Source organism: Panthera tigris, chromosome E2 (genome assembly GCF_018350195.1).
Source record: "Panthera tigris isolate Pti1 chromosome E2, P.tigris_Pti1_mat1.1, whole genome shotgun sequence".
In the NCBI taxonomy this organism is placed as follows: domain Eukaryota; kingdom Metazoa; phylum Chordata; class Mammalia; order Carnivora; family Felidae; genus Panthera; species Panthera tigris.
In genome coordinates, this window is record NC_056674.1 from 42,268,006 (window position 1) to 42,295,501 (window position 27,496).

General features: G+C 51.2%; 1 protein-coding gene and 1 long non-coding RNA gene across 3 annotated transcripts in view; one reads left to right on the forward strand and one right to left on the reverse strand.

Moving 5' to 3' along the window:
* Positions 1-2,220: 2,220 nt before the first annotated feature.
* The window catches only part of LOC122234142, a 28,161-nt gene continuing 2,885 nt past the window's right edge, over positions 2,221-27,496 (reverse strand). Inside the window, exons 2-4 of the long non-coding RNA XR_006211894.1 lie at positions 21,332-21,736; positions 19,604-19,765; positions 2,221-2,316 (exon numbers count right to left, since the gene is read on the reverse strand). This is a non-coding gene — a long non-coding RNA (uncharacterized LOC122234142). The remainder of the gene's footprint in view (positions 2,317-19,603; positions 19,766-21,331; positions 21,737-27,496) is intronic.
* Positions 5,762-13,799, forward strand: CA7 (carbonic anhydrase 7). Of its 2 annotated transcripts, none has more exons than XM_042969458.1 (7): positions 5,762-5,867; positions 8,406-8,603; positions 11,380-11,498; positions 12,195-12,290; positions 12,395-12,457; positions 12,984-13,139; positions 13,599-13,799. In XM_042969458.1, exons 1-7 carry the CDS (start codon positions 5,828-5,830, stop codon positions 13,719-13,721), a joined length of 795 nt encoding a protein of 264 aa, XP_042825392.1. In that variant the 5' UTR covers positions 5,762-5,827; the 3' UTR covers positions 13,722-13,799. The 2 variants fall into 2 exon arrangements, with proteins under 2 accessions (XP_042825392.1, XP_007090452.1); XM_007090390.3 differs by lacking the exon at positions 5,762-5,867 and adding an exon at positions 6,323-6,374.

The following is a 27,496-nucleotide window of genomic DNA, read 5'->3' on the forward strand; positions in this document are numbered from 1 at the left end:
GTATATTACTTAAAAATAAAATCTTTGGGACGCCTGGGTGGCGCAGTCGGTTAAGCGTCCGACTTCAGCCAGGTCACGATCTCGCGGTCCGTGAGTTCGAGCCCCGCGTCAGGCTCCGGGCTGATGGCTCGGAGCCTGGAGCCTGTTTCCGATTCTGTGTCTCCCTCTCTCTCTGACCCTCCCCCGTTCATGCTCTGTCTCTCTCTGTCCCAAAAAAAATAAATAAAAAACGTTGAAAAAAAATTTTTAAAAAAATAAAATAAAATAAAATCTTTAAGAAAAAAAATCTTAAATTAAAAAAAACTACAGAAATGTATAGTCTCACAGTAAAGCTAGAAGTCTGAAATCAAAGTGTGGGCAGTTTGTTCCCTCTGAAGCCTGAAGGAGAAAATTCTTCTTGGCCTTCCTAACTTCTAGTGGTTGGCTGTCAATCCTCGGCTTACAGCCACAACACTTCAATCTCCACCTCCATCATCACATGGCATTCTCCTCTCATGTCTCTGTCTGGATCCCTTCTCATAAGGACATCAGTCACACTGGATCAGGGCTCTCCCTAAAATTACCTCATCTTAACTTGATTACATCTGCAAAACCACTATTTCCAAATAATATCACATTCATAGGTGCTGGCAACTTTTTGTGGGGAGGGAGGATGGCCAGCGGTGGGGTGGGGTGGGGAATGACCCAATTCAACCAGTAATAGCATATAAAGGTCCTTGTGCTGGATCCATGGAGGTTGACTTGATCAGACACAAACCTTGCCATCTGAGAACTCAGGGCCCACTGATGACTTTTTCCTATTGTGGAGGACAGAGAATCAAACTAGGTCTCAAACTAGGAAACCATGGCCTCATGCATTTAAGCCGTTGGTTTTCAAAGTGTGGTCCTGGACCACCAGAAACAGCAGCACTTTGGAACTCATTAGAAACGCAAATTCTCAGGCCCCATCCCAGACCAGCTGAATCAGAAACTCTGGGATAGGGTAAGGCCCAGGGAATCATTTTAACAAGCGCTCCGGGTGGTTCTGAGACACACTCAAGTTTGATAACCACTGACCTAGCCCAACTTCCCACTGAACAAACAAGTGGGAAAACTGAGCCCCATAACTACAATAGTACCCCCATTTATCAAGCACTGATACTATATGCCAGGCAGGCCCTTGCCATGCATCATTTTGTGCTCATCCAAAGCAACAGATATCACCCCATTTCATAGATGAGAGCAGAGGCTTGAAGAGGTGAGTAAAATTCCAAAGCCTCACAGATATTAAAAGGTGGTGCAAGAATTAGAAACAAACACCCCAACAGATCTGGCCAGACACCAGATCAGGTCGATTATTTTACCCATGTTGGTTGGCCTTAGCTGGGGGAGCCTGGATCCTTAGTTTCCCAAGCAGTCTGGGGCTAGCTCTGCCCTGGAAGAGCTTACAATCCATGAGAAACCAGGCAGAAAGAGTAAGTCACAACCCAGGACACCTTCCCAGGCCTCTGCCACGATCTTTCCTGTCCTTGCCTATCCTAGCCCTTCTCATCCTGGTGTTCCTTAGCCAATCTCTCGCCTTTCACCCCCACTCCTCCCCGAGGCAGGTGTGGGTCTGTAATGTTCACAGTTGTATCTCCCATGCCTGGCCCGGAATGTGGCATTAGTAAGTCTTCGATCAATGCATATCGTGTGAGTGAGTTGGGGAGGAGCAGAGAGAGCAGGAGATACAGAATCTGGAACAGGCTCCAGGCTCCGAGCTGTCATCACAGAGCCTGATGCGGGGCTTAAACCCACAAACCGCCAAATCATGACCTGAGCTGCAGTCGGACACTTAACTGACTGAGCCACCCAGGTGCCCCAAAAGAATAAATTTCTGAAACTACTTCCACCATACTTTCTCACTCTAAAATGCCTTACTGGCAATATGTATATCATCCGATTTGGTAATTCCACGTGTAGCAATCTGTCCCAAGGAAATTATCAGACACACACACACACACACACACACACACACACACAAAGATGTATAAATAAGAATGTTCACTGTAGTGCTATTTACAATAGTGAAAACCAGAAATAATCTATACACTAGAGATTATTAAGTGTTGAGCTCTCAAAGGCAGGGAAATGCTTACCATAGGGCATTAGATGAAAAAAAAAAAAAGGTCACAAAGCTATATATATGATTCTCATTATCTTTTCAGTACTACTCAGACATACCTAAAAAGCCTGGCAGGATAGTCACTAAAATGTTAATAGTGATGATTCTTGGGTAATAACACAACCAGTGGTTTTAACTTTCTTCTCTGTGTTTTTCTGATTCTTCCAAGTTTCCTACAATGAATAGATGTAATTAGAAATGGGATGTTTGGGGATGTGAGGGCGATCTGGCTGCGACATCTGTCACCCCATTGATCGCCAGAGTTGATTCGGCTGATCTGGCTGGCTAGGCGGGTGTCCCCTTCCTCCCTCACCGCTCCATGTGCGTCCCTCCCAAAGCTGCGCGCTCGGTCGAAGAGGACGACCTTCCCCGATAGAGGAGGACCGTTCTTCGGTCAAGGGTATACGAGTAGCTGCGCTCCCCTGCTAGAACCTCCAAACAAGCTCTCAAGAAATGGGATGTTTGGGGTTCTAAATGTGCCCAGCAAACTAAGGAAAAGGGGCAACAATAGACATTCTAGGGTCCGAGGAGTACATCCTTGATACCAGGAGTCTCACAGACATCATGTCACCTGACCATCCTATTAGCCTTCTAGACTCTCTATTTCTGTTTTATAGATGAGAAGACAGGTTCAGAGAGGTAAAGTAACTTGCTCCAAGTCACACAGCCAGGTATGCTTGGAGCCATGCATGAGATCATTCCATCTGACTGTATGCACACATAAACATACGTACTTTGAGTGGAAATGTTTTTTAAAAAATATGACAAACTGTAATTTTGATTTTAGAGTCTCCAGGCCACAGGGATTCTGGCCTGGCCTGTTGGCCCTGTGCATTAGGTACAATGAGAAGTACACCTGACTTTACTTGTTGCTAGGGCATTGGGCAGCTATTGTCTCAACCAATGCTCACAGGGATCCCCATGAGGAAGGCTGGGCAGGGACAATCCCTTCAGTTATCTTGTAGAGCAAAGACATTGTACCTTCCAGAGAGGAAGTGAAATCTGGTCAAGATCACTTGATGAATGAGATATGACTGTGTAAACTGTCCCTGCCCTCCTCCTCCAGCCCTCCATCATAGCCCTCATACCCACTCACCCCCTCCTCATGTTCCCCTTCCCCATCAACAGTGAACCACTAATGCAGTGAGACCAAAGAGTAAATTTTGGGGCAGTGAAATCAATTCATCTGTAAAGACAACACAGAATAGAAATGGGAGGTGCCTGAATGGGGGCCTAGGCTTTCCCAAGTTGACCTGAGTGGGCTGCTGGGGCAACTGGGCTTCACTTGAAAGGGGCAGAGTGCATCGGCTCCTTCACCTGCCTGAGTGCCCAGCACTCCAGAACCTGGAGTAAACTGCTGAAGATAGGCTGCGGGAAGGAAACAAACCAGATCAACTTTTATTTTGTTGTTAAAGAGGTAATAGTTTCTTTCAGAAGGTACAAAGGAGTAAGCAGTAGTGTCCCTCCTACCCCCTTTCAGCACCCTCCCCCACCCTCCCTGTCTCCCAGTCTCCTTCCTGGAGGCACTCTCCCAAGCTTTCTTAAGTCCTTCCAGAGAAAGTCTTGCATATATGCAAATGACAATCAAATTTAAAATCCATTTCCTCCCCCTCTCTGTGCTTTTAGACGTGTTGAATAAGGGACTCAACAGCTCTGGATTTTTATCTTTGCTCTGTCACTGTGTTCCCTAACTCTTCCCTAACTCAACTTCTCTAAGCCTTCCTTTCCTCATCTGTAAAACGGGACAAAAATCCACCTACGGTTGCTGTGATTGGATGCAAGCTGTATGAATAATTCCAACTTTATTTTTTTAATACTATAAATAACTATGGAAAAGGCCTGGGTCACTCTAAAGGAGAAGCAGATCAATAAAGTAGATATATTTGGGCCTCCTCCCCAGGCCCTGAGAGTGTTGCGACTCCCCCAGGAGAAGGGTGGCTGCCTCCTCTGGGATGGAGCAAGCATGTCTTCTTGGTCTGAGGATGACAGTTCTGGCTTAGACCTGGAGCCTTGACAGTGTTGTATTCTCTGTCACACGCTGCCCTTGGGGGCCCCATCCCCTGAATCTCTATCACAAGTCCCCTGCCGCTGCCTGATGGCCATATTTGTAGCAAAAACCCCTTCCAGCTCCTGGGTCAGAGAAAGGTAGCTAGGCAGGCTGGGAAGTCAGTGACTGACGTTGGCCCAGCCAAGGAGTTATCAATTAATCTCTGCAACTCTAGCTTGTGGAACTGAGGTTCAGGGCCTAGAAGAGGGAAACTGAGATAGCCACAGAGATGCAGGGGAGCCAGCAGACAAGATGGCAGACTCCTTCCCAAGGTCAGCCAAGAGCAGGGCCTGAAATAGTCTCCTCTGGTCAAGGTCAAATGGCCCTTCACCTCCTGTTGGGTACAGGACCCTGGGTGGGATCATTGGTCTGTCCTTCCATCCACCCATCTGTGTGTCTTCCCAAAACTGCCTGCTGAGGCCTAGTCAGAGACAAGACCTATCCTTGGCACAAGGCCACATCCTAGGATGAATCAGATTGGGCCGCCTGAAGCCAGTGGGTGGAAGACAGAGGAGGGCACAGCAAGGATCAAGGCTTGTGGGCGGGAAAATGTTGGGCCAAGGCAGGCAGTGAGATTGAGTGCAGGGTGGAGGGCCTGAGCTCCCAGTTGGTGTGCCAAAGGTCATGAGGAGGCAAGGAGAGGAAGGACAAATAGCAGGTTGTAGAGGGACAGGCAAAGAGTCCTGGAGGGAAGGAGGAAGCAATGGAGAGAATAAGAGGGTGGGAACCTCGTCTTGGTTCTATGAGGGAGCCAGCTCTTGACTGTCTGTCCTCTTGCCGGCGGGTTGATGCTACTTCCTTCCCATTCTCCCTTTGAGGCTCTGGTTCCACCAGGGCCAGGGGTTTGGATTGCCAGTCCTGTCCCCTCTCCTACCCAAAGCTCCTAGATCCCCCATAACCACAGGACCCCTGCCCCAGCACCAAAGGGAAGTGGTAAAGAGCAAAGTCTGGAGTGAGACAAACTGGGAGTGAATCCCTTGCACGCTGTGCAGGTCATTTTACCTCTCTAGGCCTCAGCCCTCTCTCTGTGAAAGAGGGCTCATGGAAGTACCACTCAATGTCGTAGGGTAGATACGAGAGGTAGATGACAGAAAGCTTGGCCTGGCGCCTGCCCTAGTGTCTGGCAAACAGGGGAAGCTCCACTTCTGGTGACTTGATGGTCAAGGCACTTTGCATATTAGAGGGGACTTTCTAATCCCAGAGGACTCAGGGCCCAGAGTCCAGGTCCCTGGGAATTGGATTTACGGCTCAGGGACAAGCCCAGGGATGGGGTAGGATGTGGGGAAACCTGGGCAGTCCTCAGCACAGGACAGTCCGGAGCCCGTACACGTGAAAAGGGAGAGTCGTCCAGCCAGGGAGGGGGGATGGGGAGTAGGGAGAGAGGTTTACGTCCCCTGACCTCCCCCATCTCGACTCAACTCTGGGGTTCAACTGGCCAGCCGGCGGGCGGGCGGGGGCGGGGCACCGCCGGCCTCTTTCGCCCTGCCGGGGGTTGGGGGGGCGGGTCCCCCGGGAACTGCTCCTCCTGCGCGCCGCAGCTTTAAGAGGCTGCTCGGCGGTAGCGAGCGGGGCTGGAGCCGCAGCCGGAACTGAGAGGAAGGAGCAGGCAGGTGCACGGCTGCGGGGACGACAGCGGCATGACCGGCCACCACGGCTGGGGCTACGGCCAGAACGACGGTAGGCGCAGACCCTGGCCAGCCCCGACCCGCTGGATCTAACCCACGAGCCCAGCCGGATTTCCCGGACTTCAAGCCCCCCACCGTCAGGGAGGAACCGGGACCCCCCTCTGGCCCAGCCCCCCGAATCCAGCCCACCCGCCCGGCGCAAGCTCTGGCTCCCCCACTCCTGGCCCAAAGTCCGCGCTGCGATCCGGCCTGCCCCGCCGCCAGCTAGCCACCCCCTGGCTGAGCGCGCGTCCTGCCGCCTCCTCCGCGCAGCCCCTGACTGCTGTGCTCGCCCGGACCTGGGCCCCAACACTCACTCACCCGCCGCAGGCACAGGGGGCGGAGGTGGCCCTGGGCAGCTGGGGGCGGTCCGGGCGGAGCGCTGTGCGCGGGTGTCTATGGCGGGGAGCGCGCACGGCGTGTGTGCGGGGACCTCCCGGGAGCCGGGCTCTGCTGGACAAGGGCGCGATGTCCCCGGGAGAGTTTCCCCGGGGAAGTGTCCGGGCTCTCCTGCTGGCAGGTACGTGCGGGAAGGGGGCATTTGTGGGCGCGCGCGTGTGTCTAGGTGTCTACATCGAGCAGAGTGTCTGAGCACGTCCTGGTGTGAAGCGTGGGAGCCCGTGGCCCACACGAGCCTCCTGGTTTGATTGGGAAAATAGCACCCGATCCTGCCTCAGTTTCCTTAGGATGCAGAGGAAGGGAAAAGAGGCAGAGGGAGAGCCAGATGGCTTGAATGTGAGTCTGGGACAGGTCAGTTACCCTTCGGGCTATTTCTTACCAAGTGGGTATAGGGGTGTGGGGTAAGTGTTTCCCCCTTTCCCTCTGGTGAACAGCGAGGACTCAAAACCTACCCTGCCAGGAGAAAATGCTAGGCAGGGCAGGTGGATGTGGGGAGAAATGAAGGTGCTGGTGACAGGAACACTCCTCGCCTTCCCTCTCTGGAGAGAGACAGTCACTCTTTGTGGGAGGATGGGGGTCCTGGGCTAATTGGGAGGAGGTTGGGAGGGGGTTGGGAGGTTGCAGTGGGTCAGAAGGAGTTAGGGAGGGGCTGTTGTGTGTCTGGCTCCCTCTGGGATCCAGGGACACAAGAGCATATTTTGGAGGGGAGACCCCCAGAGCTGGGCATGCCAAAGCTAGAGACATTCAGAAAAAGGCAACAGAGACCAGCAAAGTGGGAGAGAGAGGCAGAGAAGGGGCAGGTTGACAGAACCCATAGATCATCTTCCTTCCAGCACCCGCTCTGAGACAGTTTCTGGGTGTTTCCTCCAGAGTCAGAGTCCCCTGACTGTATCCATCTGCTAGTCTTGCCCACCAGCTCTGAGCACCCAGTATCCTATAGGGCCTGCCCCATGGGCCTACCACCCTCAGGCCACTGCCCCTCACCCAGCCAGACCTGGGTCATTCAGGTTAGGGGCAATGAAAGAGGGAAGGACAGAGAATAGAGGTGCCGGCATGCGGCATGCTCACAGGACTTCAAAAATAACCCAGTGGGTCTGGGCCACGATTCTGACTCATCCATTGGGGACACAGCTCTGTCGGCACCTGCTGCTGTTTTCTCAGGAAAACTTAAGAAGCCAAAAACGGGGAGAAGCACCAGCCGGCAATAGCTCTAAAAATAGGTTGCATCTCAGGATGTTCCCCAGGGAGATGCCGAGCCTCTAGGCTGCAGATGGAGCCTCTGGGAGGCAGGTGGTGGGCGCTCGTGGGTGTGCACGCAGGTGTATGTGTATGTGCTTGCACGAGCACGTATTTTGCTGTAGTCTTTTATTGCAGACCTGGGTTTGCAACAGGGAGTGTTTGTGTGTGACGGTGTACATGCGTGTGTCAGGTGTAGGTGGCAGCGCTGTGTGTGTTTATACACACGTATGTTGCTGGCCCTGGCCACTCTGGGCCCGATGAACCCAGGTCACTGTGCATACACGTATGTACCCATGAAAATCTCTATAGTCTGTAGGCATGTGCCAGACATGCACGTGCTGTGTGTTTATATCGGTACCGAAGTGTGTGTGCGAAGTGTGGGTGAATTGCCCTCAGTTCTTTCATCTATGAAATGGGGATCATGCTGGTATCTGCTTCACAATGTGATTGTGAGGAACGAACACATGTCTCAGAGCCAAGGCTAGGTCGATGTTAGCTTATGTTATTATTTTCACAAACACCAACACGAACATGCTCAAGGTGCAGGAAGAGGCCAGATACGTGTTACGGTCAGGTCAGGGACTTCAGATGCCTGGGGCCCTCTGTGAGCACTATTGGGAATTGGGGAGGAGTCGCTGCCTAGAACCGCCCCTTGGCTTGTGACTATATTGGCTCCCTTCCATAAATTACCTCACAGGGCCTCTTATCAGCTCTGGGAGATGAGTTTTAGTAAGGCCATTTTGCAGACAAGGAAATGGAGGCGGAGAGGGGAAGTGGCAGAGCTGGGACAAGAGCTCCAAAGCAGGGGCTAACCTCTGAAGGGATACCAGGGAGACCATCCCCCACAGGTGTCCTCAGCCCATGGCCCAGAGATCCAGGCTAGCCTGAGTCCTTGCCCTCTCCCCATCTGCAGGCCCCTCACAGTGGCACAAGCTGTATCCCATTGCCCAGGGAGACCGCCAGTCACCAATCAACATCGTGTCCAGCCAGGCTGTGTACTCGCCCAGCCTGAAGCCACTGGAGCTTTCCTACGAGGCCTGCATATCCCTCAGCATCACCAACAATGGCCACTCTGTCCAAGTGGACTTCAATGACAGCGACGACCGAACTGGTGAGTGGCCCTTGGCGGAGGCTGGCCCCCTCCCCCTGGGCTCCTCACCCTGTGTTGGACAGGCTTAGGAAGGCTGGCGTGCTGTGGCAGGGAAGGAAGGCTCCACCTCTCACCAGCTCTGAAGGCTTAGGCTGAGCCTCAGTCAACTTATGCACAAAACAGGATGCTCTTTTCCTCTCTAGGGTCATAGGGAGGAAAAATGAAAAACGGAAGTGATGTTTGTAGTGCTGGCATATAGCAAATGCTCAAGAAATGTGAATTCCCTTCCTTCTCTTCCATTTACTGCTTTAGGTCAGGTTTGTTTTCACTCTGGGCCCTGTGAGTCACCTGCTGTGTGGCCTAAGGCCAAACCCTCCTCCCTGTGTGATCTGGCCAAGCCCAGCAGAGACAGAAAGGAGCTAATGTGTTCTGTGTGCCAGGCCCTTTGCTAAGGTCTTAGGCAGTTCTTTTATTCTCTCAAGAACCCACCTCTAAAACGGGCAAATAGAGACTCAATGGGGAGTTTGCCCCATTGGTGGGGAGTTCCAAACAAGCCTGGTCCAACTCCAAAGGTCTTCTCTCCAACTCACCCACGAGCTCAAGATTCCAACTAGCCTGCACCAGAGAGCGGCCAGCGGGAACGTATGGCATCTCTTTACCCTGGGATGAGAGTCCAGGTTCTTTCCTAATCAATTCCTAGGTGGAGGCCTCAGGAGTGCTCCTCAGTGAAGAGATTTTATCCTTATAAACAGGCCTGTGAAAGGTAGAGTGGGGCAAGGAGGGAACCTGCTAGAGTTTTTTGTGTAAGGGAGTAACTGGTACTCTGCCTCTCCGTCTCCACCTCTCATCCTGCATACAATGAAAGCACACAAAGGAAATTAAGTTTCAAGTAAAAAATCAAAAAGCAGAGAAGAGGAAGGAAACCACAGAGGAGTGATCTTAGTTGCTTAGCCCTGAGTTCCCTGGTAGGTTAGGAAAAAAGGGAAAGAGGGTCAGCTATAGTTCTTGTAGAGGGGAGGAAATCCAGCGGATTCTCAGAAGAAAGACATTTCCTGGAACTGAATTTTTAGAAAAGCGTCTCACCCAGAGCTTTGGGGCTCTTGATGACCCTAAATGACAGTTTGTGATGGAGCAGTTTTCATATGACTGTACCTCCTAACAGCTTGCAGAGGGCATTAAGGGTTCAATTCAGACATCTGTAGCTTCGTGAAGGCCACTGTTGTTGGGAAGGGAGAAAGGGAGCCAAGGGGGCATGCCTCTGGACCAGTGATCCAGCGGCTTACTTTCAAGCCTGGATGGAGCTCCCTCCCTACCAGAATACCCAAGCCTGAGGGGACAGGGAACCAGCAGAAAGAGAGTAGGCTTGGGAGTGAGACATTTGGGGCTCTGCCACTCACCAGCTGTGTGACTTTGGGGAGGACACCTGCTTTTCCAAGTCTCAGTCATACATCTGTCCAATAAGGGATAACAATGTGTTCCTCTCAAGGACACTATGGGGGTTGATGCCAGCAGAGTGCTGAACACATGGTGAGTGCACAGTGAACAGTAGTGTGTTCTGTAGTTAGGACAGGGAGAGGAGGAGAAGGGAGCCAAGCTCAAGGGGTTTACTCCCCGAGAGGCCACACTGCAGCATCCCAGGTGGGGCATGCTCAGAGGGGTGGGCCCCCACAGGTCATATCAGACCCTGCTGCTCCTGCCTCTCCCGGATGGAGCAGCCTGATTGGGCCCCTGCCACGGCCATACCCCCACCTCCCGCCCCAGACTTCTTTTGTCCACCAGCCGGCAATGCTTATGGACAGGCCCTGCTTCTCAGATAGGGCAAGGTAGCAAAGAATGGCCTTTGGACTGTTCAGTCATCCTCCTCCTCACGGGGCCCCCAGGGGACAAGGCCCTGCCCTGGTCACCCATCCTGGAGGGGCCTAGTAGAACTCTGAGCCTGGGGCAGTCACCTGATCCAGCGACTCACATTCAAGCCTCGCTGGGGCTCCCTCGACTGCCTGATCCCTTTCACCTGGAAATTCAATCAGTCCCAGGAGGCCTTGTGCCTGGCTCTAGCTCAGCAGGTATCAGGGTGAGAAAGTCACAAAGCCAGCACAAGTAGGGACCTCCAAAGAGACCACAGGGAATGGCCCGGGCCCGGCCATTAGAGTGGGAACCGTCAGGAGCTGGCCTTTGGACAACACCAGGTCCTGGGAAGGCTGAAGGTTCTAGGGAGACAGTGTGGCCTGATGATTAGGGGATTGGGCTCTGGACTTATGAAGGAGATACAGGCTTATATCCTAACTTAGTGCCTTGCTGAATGATCTTGACAAAATGCCTTGCCCTCTCTGTGCCTCATTTTCCTCCAATGTAAGATAGAGAAAACACAAGGTTCTGTCTCTTATGACTTCTATAAGGCTTCTAGAAGGATTAAACAAAAGAATCCCCCTAATCTAACCCTGGGTCCAGGGTCCAGGGGATCCAGACATGAAAGGCCTATTGTTAGCGATAACGGGGGCTTGGGAGACAAGGGCCCAGCTTCCGTGCAAAAGTGGGCAGAAACGGGGAGGGTGGCCAAGTGGAGTGGTGCACTCTGTCACTACCGGACTCCTCTTCCACCTGCAGGCTGCCTGGATTCCTGCCCTGGCCCCGCAAAGGGCCCACGGCACTGGGTGAAGACTGACCCGAGCCCACTTAGCCCAACAAATTTTCCGAGTGAAAACTTTATCCCTCTCCTGGGCACTGGCCTGGTCCTGGCACTACCAGCTGCCGGGCCGTGTGGACTCTCTCACATAAATTACTACACTTCTTCTTGCAGTGGTGACTGGGGGGCCCTTGGACGGGCCATACCGACTCAAACAGTTCCATTTCCACTGGGGCAAGAAACACAGTGTGGGCTCAGAGCACACGGTGGATGGCAAGTCGTTCCCCAGCGAGGTAAAGGCCCTCTACCTGAGCCCTCCCTTTATTATTTGGAGAAGGCCAGGATGGTCACGCGCCCGGTGTGGGGGTCGAGAGAGGGTGAGGAGGAACAGCCAGAGGTTTGGGAGAGACCACCCCTAGCACAGGGTATTCCACCAGAACTCTGCCCCCTGGTCTGTGACTCGAGAAGCAGTTTTCTGAAGGATAAGTCCAGTCCTACCACACCCTGCTGACAACCCTTCAAGGACTGAGCCTGGTGTTCAAGGCCCTGCAGAAAGTGGCTTTATCTGGCCTCATCTTTTCCTGACCTCCCCCCACATTGACCAGCATGTGAAGAATCTCCTGTCCACACTTGGCTCTCTCAAACCTCCCAGCCTTTTTGCCTATGCTGTTCTCTCTACCTGGGGTATCTTTCCCCAGGGTTCTGTCTGATAACCCCTTACTTATTCTTTGGACTCAGCTGCAGGCACCATCTTCTCGCATGGATGGCCATTATCTATTTCGCAGTTCACCCAGGGCAGGGCCTGAGCCAGATTTCTCTTTGGGTCACCTGGGGCTCAGGAAAGGGTTGGGCCCAGAGCAGTGTGGATGTTATCTGTGGCCCCTGGGGGCTTCCTACCCCTCTTGCAGAGGGAAGCCCGGCTTTGAGCTCCCACGGCCCCTCGGAGGCGCTAAGCACTGGCCTGGCCTGGCCTGTTGTTGCCCCTATAGCTGCACCTCGTTCACTGGAACGCCAAGAAGTATAGCACCTTTGGGGAGGCAGCCTCAGCGCCCGATGGCCTGGCTGTGGTCGGTGTCTTCTTGGAGGTAAGGGGTGGTTATCGGGGCCAAGAGGGGCACGGGGAGGCCGGCATTGCCCCTAGTTTCCAGACATGCTGGGTGCTGGGCTCACACTACCGTTTCCCTGACAGACAGGGGATGAGCACCCCAGCATGAACCGTCTGACAGACGCGCTCTACATGGTTCGGTTTAAGGTGAGACCAGGGGTCCATGGTCTTGACCCAGAGCAGCCTGGTGGGAGGAAGAGGCTGGAGCACAGAGTGGGCCCATCCACTGCAGCCTGACCGCAAACTCTCGCTGAGATGAAGAGTACAGGTTAGCAGCTGCAGTGCCCTGCAAATGACTCCTCTTCATTGGAGTCAGTGGCCTCGCTCAGTGCCCAGGTGACAACCTGGTTGGTATAGGATTGATAAGATGGCTTGTTGTGTTAATGGGCATCCTACAGCCAGCTCCGCTAAGGGTCGTTGAAGGAAAAGGCAGAGAGAGAACATGGTGCCCAGAGAGCCCTAGGTGCCACAGCTTTTACATACCAGCAAACAGGTGGACAGGGCCGGGTCCAGGGTGGGGGTGGCATCTGGTATCACAGACCTATGCCCACAATTTGCATCATTGGGCCAAGGAGAAGACTAAATCTTGCCGACAGGAAAGAGTGGGGAGGATGCTGGTCTGGTCCCGGCGGCGGGTCTATGCTGATTCCTGGGTTTGCCTGCTCTGCCCCAGGGAACCAAGGCCCAGTTCAGCTGCTTCAACCCCAAGTGCCTCCTGCCTGCCAGCCGGCACTACTGGACCTACCCGGGCTCCCTGACAACGCCCCCGCTGAGCGAGAGTGTCACCTGGATCGTGCTCCGGGAACCTATCAGCATCTCTGAGAGGCAGGTGAGTTCTCCCAGAGTACCAAGCGGAGGGCTGGGGCACTCTCAACCAGCAAGCTACAGCTTATAGTCCCACCATCAAGTCTCCCATCTTTTGCTAATAAACATTTAGATTCTTGTTTGGGAGTTCGCTTGATTATTAGTCATTAGGACCTCACCACAGGCTGAGAGGGGAGACCCCTGCATCCTGGGACCACCCTTGCTGTGTTAGAATCTGAAGCCTGCATTTGTTGACAAGTCTTAGCTACATGGAGTTGGAACTAGAGCCGGGTGGAGCAGGGTCCAGGTTCAGAGGCCCTTTTGTGGGTAACTGACATCAGGATCCCAAAGAAAGAGAACGAGTGGGTAGCAAGAGGAGAGAGGGGTAGAGCTGGCTGGCAAGGTATGTCAGATGAGGTGTCGGGGATCAAAGAGAACGACAGCACCCCTGCTCTGCCCTGAGTATCTCTTCTGTCTTCTCAAGATGGAGAAGTTCCGGAGCCTGCTTTTCACCTCAGAGGATGATGAGAGGATTCACATGGTAAACAACTTCCGGCCGCCACAGCCACTGAAGGGCCGTGTGGTCAAGGCCTCTTTCCAGGCCTGAACCGCCTACCTGCCCAGCTGGCCACTAGAGCACCATTTTCCCAAGGGCTTCCACGTCAGCAGACACCAAACCATCTGAGGCTCCCTGCCTGGGGGGTGCTGTGGACCCCCCTCCCATTCAGCTGGCTTGCTCCTTGGCCACCCTGGAGGATTCTTAATGGGACCCTCAAGTCAAGGGACACCCTTCGGCTGGGGACAGGAAGGACAGAAGCTGAGCATGGTCCAAGCCTGAGGCTGCCTCTGCTCTCCAAGACCCAAAGGTCCCTGGGAATCTCCTCCCGTCTTCCCCACTGGCAGTGACAGCAGCCCCACCCTGAGCTCACACTGTGATGGACGAGACCGAGCTCCCTGGGGCAGGCAGCTGACATTGCCAGAAAGACTCAAGCAATAATTAGAGGTGGGCAGAGCTGCCCTCTCGGCGTTACCTCTTCTGCAGGCCTCCGCCATGCACGAACCTCACTGCCGGGCCATTAAAATCAGCACCCAGCCTGCTGGAGATGACATGGCCTTTTCCCTCCAGCCACCTGCTGCCATGGGCAGACACTGGCTATGGCTTAGGTAGTTTCTTCCCTCATCCCCTCCCAGCCACCAAAGCCACCTACATGACAATCCATCCATGCAATGATTAATAAACTCATTTATTCCTGCAACAAATACCCACTGAGTACCTGTGCTATGTCAAGTACTGTTGTAGACATTGGGAGGAATTGATGGTGATAAGTCAAGCACAGTATGTGGGGAGGGACATCAGCATGAGCAGGCGAGGGTTATATAGAGGGCCCAGAAAAGGGGGGGGGTACCTCATCTGGTGAAGAAATTAAATTCCAGCCAGTATTCCAAGGCAGATATAAAGGATCAGTAAGTTGGAAGCCAAGGGGAGAATAGGTGTGCAAACTCAAAGATGAAAGAGAGCCCAGAGTGTAAAAGTGAAAAGGACCAGGGGGGCTAGAGGCCTGGGGGAGAGCCTGGGCCCCTCCCAAGGCTAATGGAAGTCATAAAGAGTCTTGGATATAGGCTGGGAAGAGCCAGAAGGGCAAAGGGGGAAGATCCCTGAAGAGTGTAGATGAGCAGGCAGAAGTAGCAGCAGGGAGAAGGTGGTGGCCAGTAGCCAGGAAAGAGGAGACGGGGTGGCACAGGTGGGGAGCGGTGGGGCTGGATGAGACAAGTTTAAGAAGTGAAGCACAAAGAAAGAGGAGACGGGGTGGCAGAGGTGGGGAGCGGTGGGGCTGGATGAGACAAGTTTAGGAGGTGAAGCACAAAGACAGGGTTTGGCTATCAGAGAGGAAGAGGGGGTCCAAGGGCAGGACCTCCACATGGGCTGGGGAGCCTGGGCAGGAGCTGACCCGGGTGGACATAGGATTCACAGGGCCCTAGCTGAGGAATGCTAGGAACTGGTGGGATGTTGGGGTGTTAGCCAGGAGAGAGGTAGAGAGTCAGGCTGCTTTGAAATGTCCTAAGGTGCTGGAGGGGAGGGGGCCCAGGATGGCCAGAGGAGGAACAGCACGAACCCCTGAGGAGGAGCTGCTGAGAGGTAGGAGAAAAGTCACAGAGTAGGGCCCAACACATCTAGGGGAAAGGGGCATGCTGGGGACTGCTGAGGAATCTGAGGCAGGGCTGGGGCGAGGATGAGGCTAGGGAGCAAAGTTAAAGAGGCATGCACCCTCAGGTTCAATCCTGCATTTATAAGATGCCCCCGAGAGTGGGCATCTTCTGAAATTTGTACCCTAACGGCCTCCTCGCCTCACCCTAGTCCAGCCCAAATCTGGAGGGCTCCCTAAGGAAAGTGCCCAGGTGGATTTAGAGACCCAGTCATCACTGCAACCCAGACAGACGGGCAGGGAAGGCAGCAGGCAGCCTGGAGGCTGAGGAGTGAGGGAGGACAGCAAACAGGAAGCAGAGAGATATACTGCTGAGGGGGCACTGGTTCGGGGCCTTTGGAGAGACAGCTGAGGACCCGTATGAACAACCTTGGGAAGAAGGCTGAGCTGCTGAGATTGGAGAGGCTGGTGACACATCTGTCTGCTCACTTCACCACAGCTCCTGTCATTGTCACTATTACCAGAAGGGCCCTCCTGGGTTATGAGGTACTTCTGGACTTTGGGTGAGGCCACAAGGAGAGGAAGAAACTGGGTCTTAGACTTTTAGCTTCCAGCCAGGGATGCAGGGAAGGGAGAGGCTTGTTCTGTTGACCCTTCTCACTCCCACGCTCAGGACAAATCTGTCTCCAGACTGGATTGAAGTTGAAGAACAGAAGGGACAGAGCCCTTTGATGGGAGGCCAGGCACAGCTTTGCCCTTGCAGGCACCCCTGGCCCGATCTAAGGACCATTTTCTCCCTCTAGGTTTCTGGAGACGTTAAGAAGGGTGGCGTCTGGAGGACGGTGTTTGCTCAGCTTGGGGGCAGGCAGCAGCAGAAAAGCAATGCTAGTGGGGTGCCTGGTGGCTCAGTGGGTTGAGCATCTGACTTTGGCTCAGGCCATGATCTCACGGCTGGTGAGTTCGAACCTCACTGTCAGCCTGGCAGTATGTCAGCGTAGAGCCTACTTGGGATCCTCTGTCTCCCTCTCTCTCTCCCCCTCCCCTGCTCTCTGTCTCTAAAAATAAATAAAACATTAAGAAAAAAAGAAAATTAAAGCTAGTAAAGCTTCCTCTTAAGACAGGCCAAGGGCCAGGGGCAGATGACTGACTCTCTCCCTAGGATACAAGAACTGTCTTCACCCCCCGTTTTACGGACAGTGATGATGTGCCTGGGGGAGGGTTAACTAGGCAAGTGGCAGAGTGGGATTTGAATCTGAATCTGTCCCACAACTCTCCTGCTCTGTGCCACAGCAACTGGGCTCACCCACGGGAGGGAGGGATGGGCACGGTGGCAGCCACGTGGAGTTGAAACAACAGGACTGACGCTGCTGGCAATGCCAGGGACCTCGGCCAGCCCCTCGCGGGCATGGTGGCAAGACAGGCCTGGCACCAAAGAGGACTTGAGATATGGGAGCTGGCTTTATAGTAATTATCCCAAGGCTGCCAAGAATCCTCACTCCTTAAATCTTTCCCCTTAATTTGTTTTTTAATTTAAAACTATTTTAAAATCAAAAGTGGCCTCCTTATGATCACAGCCCAAGATTTGACCCTTTTACATCCAAATGGGATGCCCCAGCTGAATCCCAAATGCCTCCAGCAAACCTGGCCTCAAGGGACCCAGGACTGTGTCCTGAATCCTCACCCGGGACAAGATTGCCTCCTGAAGCTGATGCAGGGCACATTCAGAGCACTCAAGACAAGATAGGCTCTGCTCGCTCCCAGGTTCCCAGACAGCCCTCCCTGGTATCCAGGGTAGCCCACGCCAGTGGCCACAGCATAGACTTTGTGCCCAGGCTAGGGGCATAGACTTCCCTCCAAAGCTGGAGGATGCAGGCCCTGGGTCTCCCTTCTCCGGGCCTCAGGAGATGGGGTGGCTGTAAAGACCCAGCCCCCTGGAGCTCTGTCTGCAGAAACCCTGCTCCCAATCCCAGTTACCTCTAGAGCTGCTATTGCTGCAGGGGTCTGAGAGGTCCCCATAGGGCTGGCTGGGGACACTATCTGCCCAAGGGCTCATCTGTGGGGACAGTGATCTGTGGTGTGAGCAAAGGTTGGGGATATGGACAGAAACGGGTCTGAGGTGAAGGCTGCAAGGTAAGCTGACAGCATTGTTGTCAGAGCTGATGTCTGGTGGGGGTGGGGGCTCATGTCCCCTTGGACTCATGTCCAAGCTAAGGGGGCCTGGAGCAGGATGTAGGCCTTGGCTGCAGCCAGAACTGACCTAAGGATGGAAGGAAGGTGAGATAACAGTATCTGCCCATCCTGGATACCTTGGGCATGTGTCCCCCCATGTCCATGTGTCACAACATCAACTCTGATCTCACCCTCAAGGGCAAAATGAACTGCTGGTTGGTCAAGACTCTGAGGGGAAGGGAGAATGTGATTCTGTGAGCACGGATGGTATCTGGCCTGCAGCCAGAGGCAGGGGCTGGGGAATGCATCCCTTTTGGAGGCTTTTCTGCTCACAAACTTAGGGCAGATGCACCGGCCTTTGCACCATACGTCACTCAAGCCCTCAAAAGTTTGTGTCCTCCTCTATAAAACAGACATGATATAATGTGAGCCACATATGTAATTTAAAATTTTCTAGTAGCTCTGTTTTAAAAGGTAAAAAGAAACAAGTGTATTTAATTTGAACAATATATCTTATTTAACTTAATTATGTCCGAAGTATATTATCATTTCAACATGTCATCCATATAAAAAAATTAATGAGATATTTTACATTATTTTTTGTGCTAAGTTTTTGAAATCCAGTGTGTATTTTACACTCATAGCATATCTTGATTCAGAGTAGCTACATTTCAAGTGCCTAAGAGCACATGTGGCCAGTGGCTACCATATTGGATAGCCTAGCCGAAAACAGATGTTTCCCTCTGCAGGGCCATCTGCTAGCACGGTATCCAAACAGGCCCTCTGGCAGGGCCTGTGGCCAGGCAAGGTGGTGGCCGGAATGAGTCAGATCTGCTCCGAGCCTGTGTCCTCCACAAGGGCAGTTTCAGAACATTTGATGCCAAATTGGCTCCCTCTATTGGGGCCTTCCACCTCCAGGAAACCTCCAGCCTGGCTGGCCCTGCCCCAGGTCACCCTGCAGGACCTTCGCTGTTCCTCTGAGGGAAAGGCCAAGACCTTCAGCAAGGAACTGACTACAAAAGACCGTCAAGAGTAGGGGAAGGTGGTAGTGTCTCTGGGAAGAGTCCTGGCTTGGTCGAGGAGACTTGGCTAGTTTGAGAGGGCTTCCTGGAAGAGGGGTCCAAAGCCAAAGTATCACAGCAGAGGCACAGAAGCCTCAGCAGCAGTGAACATTTACCAGAGAGAAGAAGGCCTGGCTATCACCCAGCAGGTATCAACAAAGAGGGGATGTATGGCTGGAGACACAGGGCTTCCCAGGCTCTGAAGGCCTCAAATGCCAGGGAGAAGTTTACCTTTATATCCGGGTGCCATGAGGAGCTACTGGAGGTCTAGAGCAGGAGCTGAGGGCCTCCTGGATTGGAGGAAGAGGATTCTCTCTGAGGCTCAGAAAGCACTAGGCATCATTTGGCCTGAATCCACCTTCCAACACAGGCTCAAATGCAAATTCTGACAGGTACAATTCATTACCTCCTCCAGCTGCCCTCCTTGGCCCTGCAGAAGGGACTCATTCCTGGACCCTGGTCGTTCTTGGCTTGGCCATCTGTGAGTCTAATCTAAATCCCTCCAGTTGCAACTCAAATGTTTTCATCTGCAGAAGCGTGGGAGGGTGAGCAGGTGACTCTTTAGACCCAATGAGTTACTCTCTCGGGATAGGCACTGCAGGAAAGGCATAGGGACACAGAGGCTCCAGGGTGACCTGGGCTCCCAGGGATCCCTCAGGTTTTCAGGAACGAGCTCCCCCTCCTCCTCCTCTTCTCTCAAGTCCTGCTGTGAGTGACAAGTCCTTGGTTGCTCTGGGCATGGGTATCTCCTGAGGGCACACAGTCCTATCTCTCCAGCTACCCAGGCCTCCCTGGGGAACTGGGAACTGGGTCCTTGCTGCCACTGCTACTGTTCCTGAGTGTTCAGGAGTAGAGTTTAGAAGGTATGACTTTTTCAATCAGAGGAAGCCATGGTAAGGATCAGTAAGCTGCCCAGGGAATCCCAGAGTATCCACACCAAAAGAATTCCTGTTCTGATCTCCCTATACAGATAGAACAACTGAGGCCCAAAGAAGGAACAGAATCTGCCTAAGTAAGTTGGTGGGAGAGCAAGGATTTATGACTCCTGGTCCAGTGCTCATCAGGAGAGCCTTACTTCGCAGAAAGGTCCCCACACAGAATAACTCTGTGCTTACCTGTTGCGGAGTCTGAAATCTTGCCAGTTGAGCTTCAGTGCTCAGTTGACATGGTCCCCTGATGAAATGCCTCCCTTGGGAGGCAGTAACCTTATGGGGGAATGATCTTATCACCTCCTTTTCAGTCTTCCGTGTGACCTCTTCTCCACCTCAGTTCCCCATCTGTAAAATGTGTCAGTGGGAGGACTTGAGGGAGGAGAGAAAGCAGATTTCCCAGAAGTAGAGCCAAGCCATGGCCAAGCTGGGGGGCAGACAGCTCTGGATCCCAGGATGTGGGTCACCCCATGTGCCCCCTAAATTGCAAGGGGCGTGATGCTGGGCCCAAACCGGCAGGGACAGATGACTGGAAGAATCTCCCAAGACCCCCAGACCTTTGCCCATCAGTGTGACAGGAGAATACCTGGGCTGAATTTCCAGCCAGCCCGATGTAATGGGGGCTCAGAGCTGGATTGAAATGATTTATAGAAAATAAGTAATTCCATGTGTTTCACATACCCAATTCCGTGAACTATGACCCATAGGACAAAGGGTCATTGTCTGCACTGCACTTTAGAAGTCAGTGCTTGGAAATGATTTCTCTCCTAGGAGGGCAGAGCTCTAATGGCATAATTTGAGGCAGAGGCAGGTGAGCTGAAAAGGTATTTTGGGGGCAGCCAAGCCTTTGAAGCCCCAGCCCCAGCACTAAATCTGGAAGCCTGTGGTTTCTGGGGGCAGGCAAAGGGACCTGGAAGGGAGCTCCTCACTCCTGTGCAGCTCAGGTCTACTAGGTGCAGAGCTGATCACATGGGCCCCATGACCCCAGGTTGGGGGTGGAGGACTCTGTGCCAATCTGGCTGCTTTAGCTCGTGCCAGTGGTGGCTCCAGCCACTCCCGGGGGCTCAGATCAGGGCAGCAGCAGCCAGCTCTACAGCCGTGGGGGGCGCCTCCCTCAATCCCAGGGCTCCCTGAGGTCAGAGGTCATGCTGAGGAAAGAAAGCCAGGTGTGTGGCTGCAGGCAAGAGCTTGATCAACCTCAGCCAAATTTACTAAGCCCTTGCTGTAAAGCTGAGGCCTCTAGAGATGGACCCTCAGTGCCCGTGGCATACAGGACTTAGCCATGTCAGGAAATGTCAGGCTTCGGAATTTTCTTTTTCTGCCCCTTTTCACACTGACACCCGGGAAAACTGGGGTTGCTGCCATGGGAACAGGAATAGCCAATGTTTAGGGTTTCCACTAGCAGACTCAGAACCCCCACCCCAAAACCTTTTTGCTTTAGCATAATTTCAGACTTAAGAAAAGTTTAAAAAATAATACAGTGAATATACTATAGACTGGTACTGGACTCCACATTTTATCACATTTGCTTTCTCTCTCTCCCTCTCTCTCTCCATATGTATACATTTTTTTTTCCAGTGGCTTTCCTAAAAATGAGGACATTCTCTTATATAACCACAGTATAAGAATCAAAAGCAGGAAATTAACATTATTATGTTATCATTTTTTTAAATTTTTTAAAAAAATTTTGGAAAAAATTGTTTAATGTTTATTTATTTTTGAGAGAGAGAGAGACAGAGCGCAAGGTGGGGAGGGGCAGAGAGACACAGAATCCAAAGCAGGCTGACAGTGCCTGACACGGGGCTCGAAACCACGAACCCTGAGATTGTGATCCGAGCTGAAGTCAGATGTGCAACTGACTGAGCCACCCAGGCGCCCCAATATTGTTATGTTACTATTATCCAATCAACGTACCTTATTCATACTGTGCTAATTGTCCCAATAATGTCTTTTGTAACAATAACAACAAAAAATCCCAGATCATATCTTGCATTCAGTTGTCCAGTCCATTTAGTGTCCTTTTCTTTGGTCAGTTCCTCTGTCTTTGTCTTTCACAACATTGGTATGATCAGAGGGTACAGGCCAGTTAGTAGTAGGATGTCCCTCAGCTGGGTTTGTCGGGTGTTTCTTCATGAGGAGACTCGGGTTATTTGGTTTTCATAGGAATATCACAAGAAAGGATCCCACGTTGTTCTTAGGTAGATGATGCTGATTTGTCTCATTACTGGTGATGTAACTTTTTGTTTTTGTTTTAATTGAAGCACAACATATATACAGAGAAGTACATATGCTTGATGAACTTTCACAGTCTGAACACACCTATGGAACCAGCACTTAGGTCAGCAATAGCACATCTCCAGCACCCCCACCCCCACCCCTACATCTTCATCAAGTTCCTACCTCCCAAAAGTACTCACCATCCTGACTCCTAATAGCATAAATTACATTTGTCTGGTTTTGAACTTCAAATAAATGAAATCATTCATTCCAGAAACCTCTTTAGTTTCTGGATTTTTGGCTCATATTATGTCTACAAGATTCTCAGAGCCTACTTTTTTTTTTCCAGAGCCTACTTTTTATAATAATAAATGCACTACCTCCTACTATGAGCCTTCAGTGAAAATCAAAGAAAATACAATTTATCTACACACTTGATTCCAAAAAATTACTTTAATGCCTTAGTTGTAATATAAAGGACAGCCCTTTATAATACATGTTTATATACACAAAAAGCATAATTTTCAATAAAATAATAGGTGTTTCAGAACATAAATGCTAGCTCACAAGGTTGTGATGAGGTCTTCTGAGGCTTGTACCTATATTCAGAAGCCTGAGAACATGGCAACTACAAATTCATTCCAGCCCGAGGGACATGAGTATTGCTGCCTTCAGGATATGATTTTCCCAGACAGTGAACTCCTCTATTTTTTAGAACAGACATGAAAATATCCCATCTACTCACTGAATTTGAAAAATTTGTGTATTCATTGTACAATATTTTATAAGTCATCACATTCTAAAATGTTTTAATGTTTATTTATTTTTGAGAGAGAGAGAGAGAGTGAGCAGGGGAGGGGCAGAGAGAGAGGGAGACAGAATCCGAAGCAGGCCCGGCTCTGTCACCACAAAGTCTGATGTGGGGCTCAAACTCATGAACCGCAAGATCATGACCTGAGCCAAAGTCAGACACTCAACCAACTGAGCCACCCAGGTGCCCCTAAGTCATCATATTTTAACTCATAGGAGGTGACATTTTGTCTCTTAAGATTATGAGTGGAACAATGCTCAAATTAGGCATGAGTGGTAAAATTCCAGGCAACATAAAGTACAATAATTCACTATATATTAAAACTGTGCAAGCATTACTCTGTGTTTCCAAATAAAATGGAACAAAGCTGCATAGAATGAATAAGTCACAGGGATAAAACACAGAGCATAGGGAATATAGTCAATGGTATTGTAATAGTGTACTATGATGATAGATGGTTCTAAGCTTGTGGTGAGCATAACGGAATGTACAGATTTGTTCACCATGTTGCACAAATGAAACATTGTAAATCAACTATACTTCAGTTTAAAAAAAGAATTAAAAAATATTTTTTAATGTTTCTTTATTTTTGAGAGAGAGTGTGTGAGAGAGAGACAGGGTGTGGGTGGGGGAGGGGCAGAGGACAAAGGAGACCTAGAATGCGAAGCAGTCTCCAGGCTCTGAGCTGTCAGCACAAAGCCTGACACAGGGCTCGAACCCAGGAACTGTGAGATCATGACCTGAGCCAAAGTCAGACACTTAGCCAACTGAGCTATTCAGGTGCCCCTAAAAAAAGAATTTTAAAAAAGGAACAATGTTGCAGGCTTAGATGAAGATAAACAGATTCTTCACCTGTTTGAATATCCAGGTGAGATGTTGGAAGGTAGGGCAGGTCTCAGATAATCCTTTGTTATGCGAAACTGTCCTGTAGGACTTCTAGCACCCCTGACAACCCCAAATGCCAGGGTTCTCCCCAACCGTGTGACAACTGTCCCCTAGATGCCCTACATGCTCTCTGGGGTGTACCACAAGTCTAGGGGACAAAAGAGGAGGCCATCTGGAGGTCAAAGAACCACAGGGAGGGGCACCTGAGTAGGGCACAGGGTCGAGGATTGGCAGAGCCTGAAGGAAGTAAGGGCCCAGGTGACAGAACTAACGGGGGACTATAAGGTAGATCCTCTCCGTAGGCAGCTCCTGAGGGAGTAGGTCGGTCCTAAAGATGGAGGGTTGCAGATCCTGTGTGGACTTTGCTACCTATCACTGAGTCTTCCTTCGTAGGAGGCCACAGGACCTACACTTTCCTGGGCCCTGCATGGATACCTGCTCAACTACTCTGAGCCCCCTCAGGAACTGCACCTCCTAACAGACATAAGGGACCCCATCAGCTGCAGCCCCGATGGGGGCCTCCATGAGCTGAAAACCCATCTGAGCCACACACTGAAAGGATTATGGGGCCTTCACATATGTAATTAAATATAAGAACAGTACAAGATGATACTAAACTGATAGGTAACTATAAGGAAGGTAAACATAATTCTGATTTCTCTCATCACACTTTTATTTTAATAAAATATGAACTAACCTATTATTTTAAGGCACCTTCCTTTGGACTCCCTGAGAACATGCTCCATGTTCCTGTGGCATGACCCACCGGTGAACACAATCCGTGAATTGTCTTTTTTTTTTTTTTTTTTTCATGAATTGACTCACTTAATTAACTCATTTCCTGAATTGACCCAAGACCTTTTGAAGTGGGTACCATTCTTACTCCCATTTTGCCGATGAGATACTGAGGATCAGATTGAGATACTTGCTCCAGGTCACATAGTTGGAGCTGGGGCTGGATTGGCCTACCTTGGAACCAAGTCTATGCCACCACTCTCCGGGCTCCTTGAAAGGCATTAGTCGGTCTCCCCACTAATGACAGTATCACAATAAGCATTGTGGAATGATGCATACAAGTGTGCGCACACACACACACACACACACTCCCTCCACCAGCTCTAGGCAGTGAGATGCTCAGGCGCTTCCTGCAGTGTATTTACGCCCCCTTGTGGCCACGTGTGAGCCTGTAGCTTGGTCTCTGGTCCATCTTCGTATTCACTAGCAAGAGCCCAGCCTAGCCATGCTAGGAAAGAACCCTTGCCCAGCCGGTTACCACTTGTCAAAATATTTAAAATATTTTTGCTGCTGTTTGTGCTCCTGCTTTGCTTGACACCCTAAGCTCTTGCTTCTTCTGCTGTCCAGGGCCTCCAGTGCTGGGTGAAGCACGCAACTTGTCAGTGCCACTGAGCACCACTGGGCTCTTGGGGAAAGGGCATGTGGAGGCCTGAGGTAATGGCCCCACTGTTTGCCAAAGGTATGGAGGATGGGGAGGGCACTCCGGGGAGGGGGGGAACAGCAGGGGCTTTGCCCTGGGAATCGACGGTAAGTGTGAAAATAAAAGGCTGAATTAAATTTGACCCAGTCTCCAGCATAGCCTGGGGATGGGGGTGCCCTGATTACATTGACAGGTCCTAGTTCTTCAGACAGAAATAGCTTCAGAGCCAAGAAAGGAGGACAGCTCTGCTTCAGCACCCTCACATACTCCTTTCTGCCCCCATTCTGTAGTCACTATACAGCTAGGAGGAGGGATATGCCCCCACAACATACATGGGAATGGCTGCCCCCATTCAGCAGATGGAGATACAGAGGCTCTAAATTTGACTGAGGTCCGTTGCCCAAGTCATGCATCCGGTTAATGACAGCACTGGGGTTCTCATGTCTGCCTGACCCGCAGTCCAGCCTCTGAAACCACCACATTACATGGGGTGCTTTGTGCTAGAGGAGGCTCTTGTCTTTTGGAAAAGCAGGTGTAAAAAAATGCTCAAGAGGGGCCTGGATGGCTCAGTTTGTTAAGCATCTGGCTTCGGCTCAGGTCATGATCTCACAGTTCAGGATTTCAAGCTCCAAGTCAGATTCTGCACTGACAGCTCAGAGCCTGGAGCCTGCTTTGGATTTTGTGTCTCCCTCTCTTTTTCTCTCTCTCTGCCCCTCCCCCACTTGTGTGTATGCTCTCTCTCTCTCTCTCTCTCTCAAAAACAAATAAGTAAATTAGAAAAATTAAAAAAATTAAAATAAAAAGATGGCTAAACAAAAATACAGTATGCTGAGAGGGTAACTGTCTTCCCTCAGGAGAACTCTTCCTCTGGCTTCAGAGAAGCTCAAATTGGCCCCTCAGGCTATTAAATGTGGAAAGTTTCTAGAAGAGTGGCTTGGATGTGAGTCCAGAGAGTAGGACCCAGATTCTTCTTAGCCACAACCTTAAAGTGGGACCCCCAGGAACCTGGTGAAGTCAGTTCAGGTTTCTGGACTTTATTTTGTGCTTCGGATATATGGGCATCTCATGAAGTACATGGGTTCTGTTAGATGGGATTTAGCAAAATGGAGGTTCATGGGGAAATGTTTGGAATTGCTGCAATAAAGTTGGATGAATTCCTTTTACTGCACCATTTCTCAGGGCCTTAACTAAGTTGTTCATTGTGAAGCTCTTCCAGGGGTGGATAGTAGAGACATGGTTCTTTTCTCTCAAAACATTTTCTGGGATGGTGCTCCATGGAGCACACTTTCAGAAGGCGTGGGTGAGATGATCTCAAGTTCTTTCCAGCTCTGGCCCAAGGGTTGGAGATGGGGCAGGCAGCCCTGGCCATAAAATTCAAGCCCTTCCCTTGGTTCACAAGGTGAAGACCTTTGTCCTTACCGTTCTCTCTCCATGGAATGCTCTTTCCCAGATAGGCCAGGCTCACTCTCTAACTTCCTTCAGATCTCTCTCCAAAGCCTATCTTATCAGAGGAACCTTCCCTGATTTCCAGACATAAAATAGCCCTCTGGTCCCCACCCCTCTCCCTAGCTGCCTCCCTTGCCCCAGAACAGCCCACTCTGCCTTCTTCTCTCCCACTCTTAGGTGTAAGTGTGTGGGACAGACATTATTGGGGGTTTTCCTGATTATTAAATACATGCTGCATGTTAAAAAAGAAAAAAAAGCATATAAAGAAATACATGGAAAAGGAAAGAATGTGAAAGTTTCATGACCCAGAGATAAGCATTGTTAACTGTCGGCATGTGTCCTGCTAGATTTTTCTTTGCACGCAGAGAGGCATGCACAAAGGAAAAAAGAGGAGAAGAAATGCATACATGAAATATCGTTATTATCAAAACCAAACTCTCTGTTGTAACCTGGTTTTTCATTTGATGATCTGTCCTGTCCTAATAGCTCCTTCCTGGCCTTTCCAACCCCACATTTGGCATCTTGTTGGATGCTGGGGACAATTGCTCAGGTGACACTGCACCCCCCACCCCTGAACCTAGCTCACTGTGTTCTCTGGTCCCTCAAGGAGTTGCCCCTGGGCCTGAAAAGGGTGCTCCAGGTACCGGGGGTGGGGCCTCCGCAGGGATGGCACACAGCAGCGGCTGGGCACCCTCAGTTTCTTGGACAATGTCACAGGGTAGCACAAGCCACGCCACAGGCCCACTGCTTGCTGACTGAACCTATTCCATACCCTGCAGCTTCAAGAGAAAGCAGGAAAACCATGCGCCTCCAGGGGCTCCAGGGCTGTCTTCCAACTTCCTCTTGCCTCCTCTTACCCACACCAGACCCCTCGAGCTGTTCTTCTGCTCCATTCCCAATTTACTTTCAAGAAAGAATATGAGTCATAGGCAACTTGGAGTGCTAGTGACAAGTACAAGGCCCACAAAATTGCCCCTTCCAAGCGAGGAGCTCTACAGAGGCCCAGAGAGAGGAAGTAAGTGACTGGGCCAGGATCACACAGCAAATAAATGCCAGAACTGGGTCTTAGGCTTGGGACTTGAGGACGATGGAAAATTCTGGGCGTGTCAGTGGTTAAGTCTGAGTAGAGACAGCTGTGGGATGATGGTGGAAAAGGGAATGATTATTTTGGGGTCACAGGGGAAGACCTCTGGCCTACATCATCAGAGCCTTGGGTGCAGCTGATCTGTCAAACAGGTGAAAGACATTGATCTGCGTTTGGAGAAGCGTTAAAGAGACAGAAACA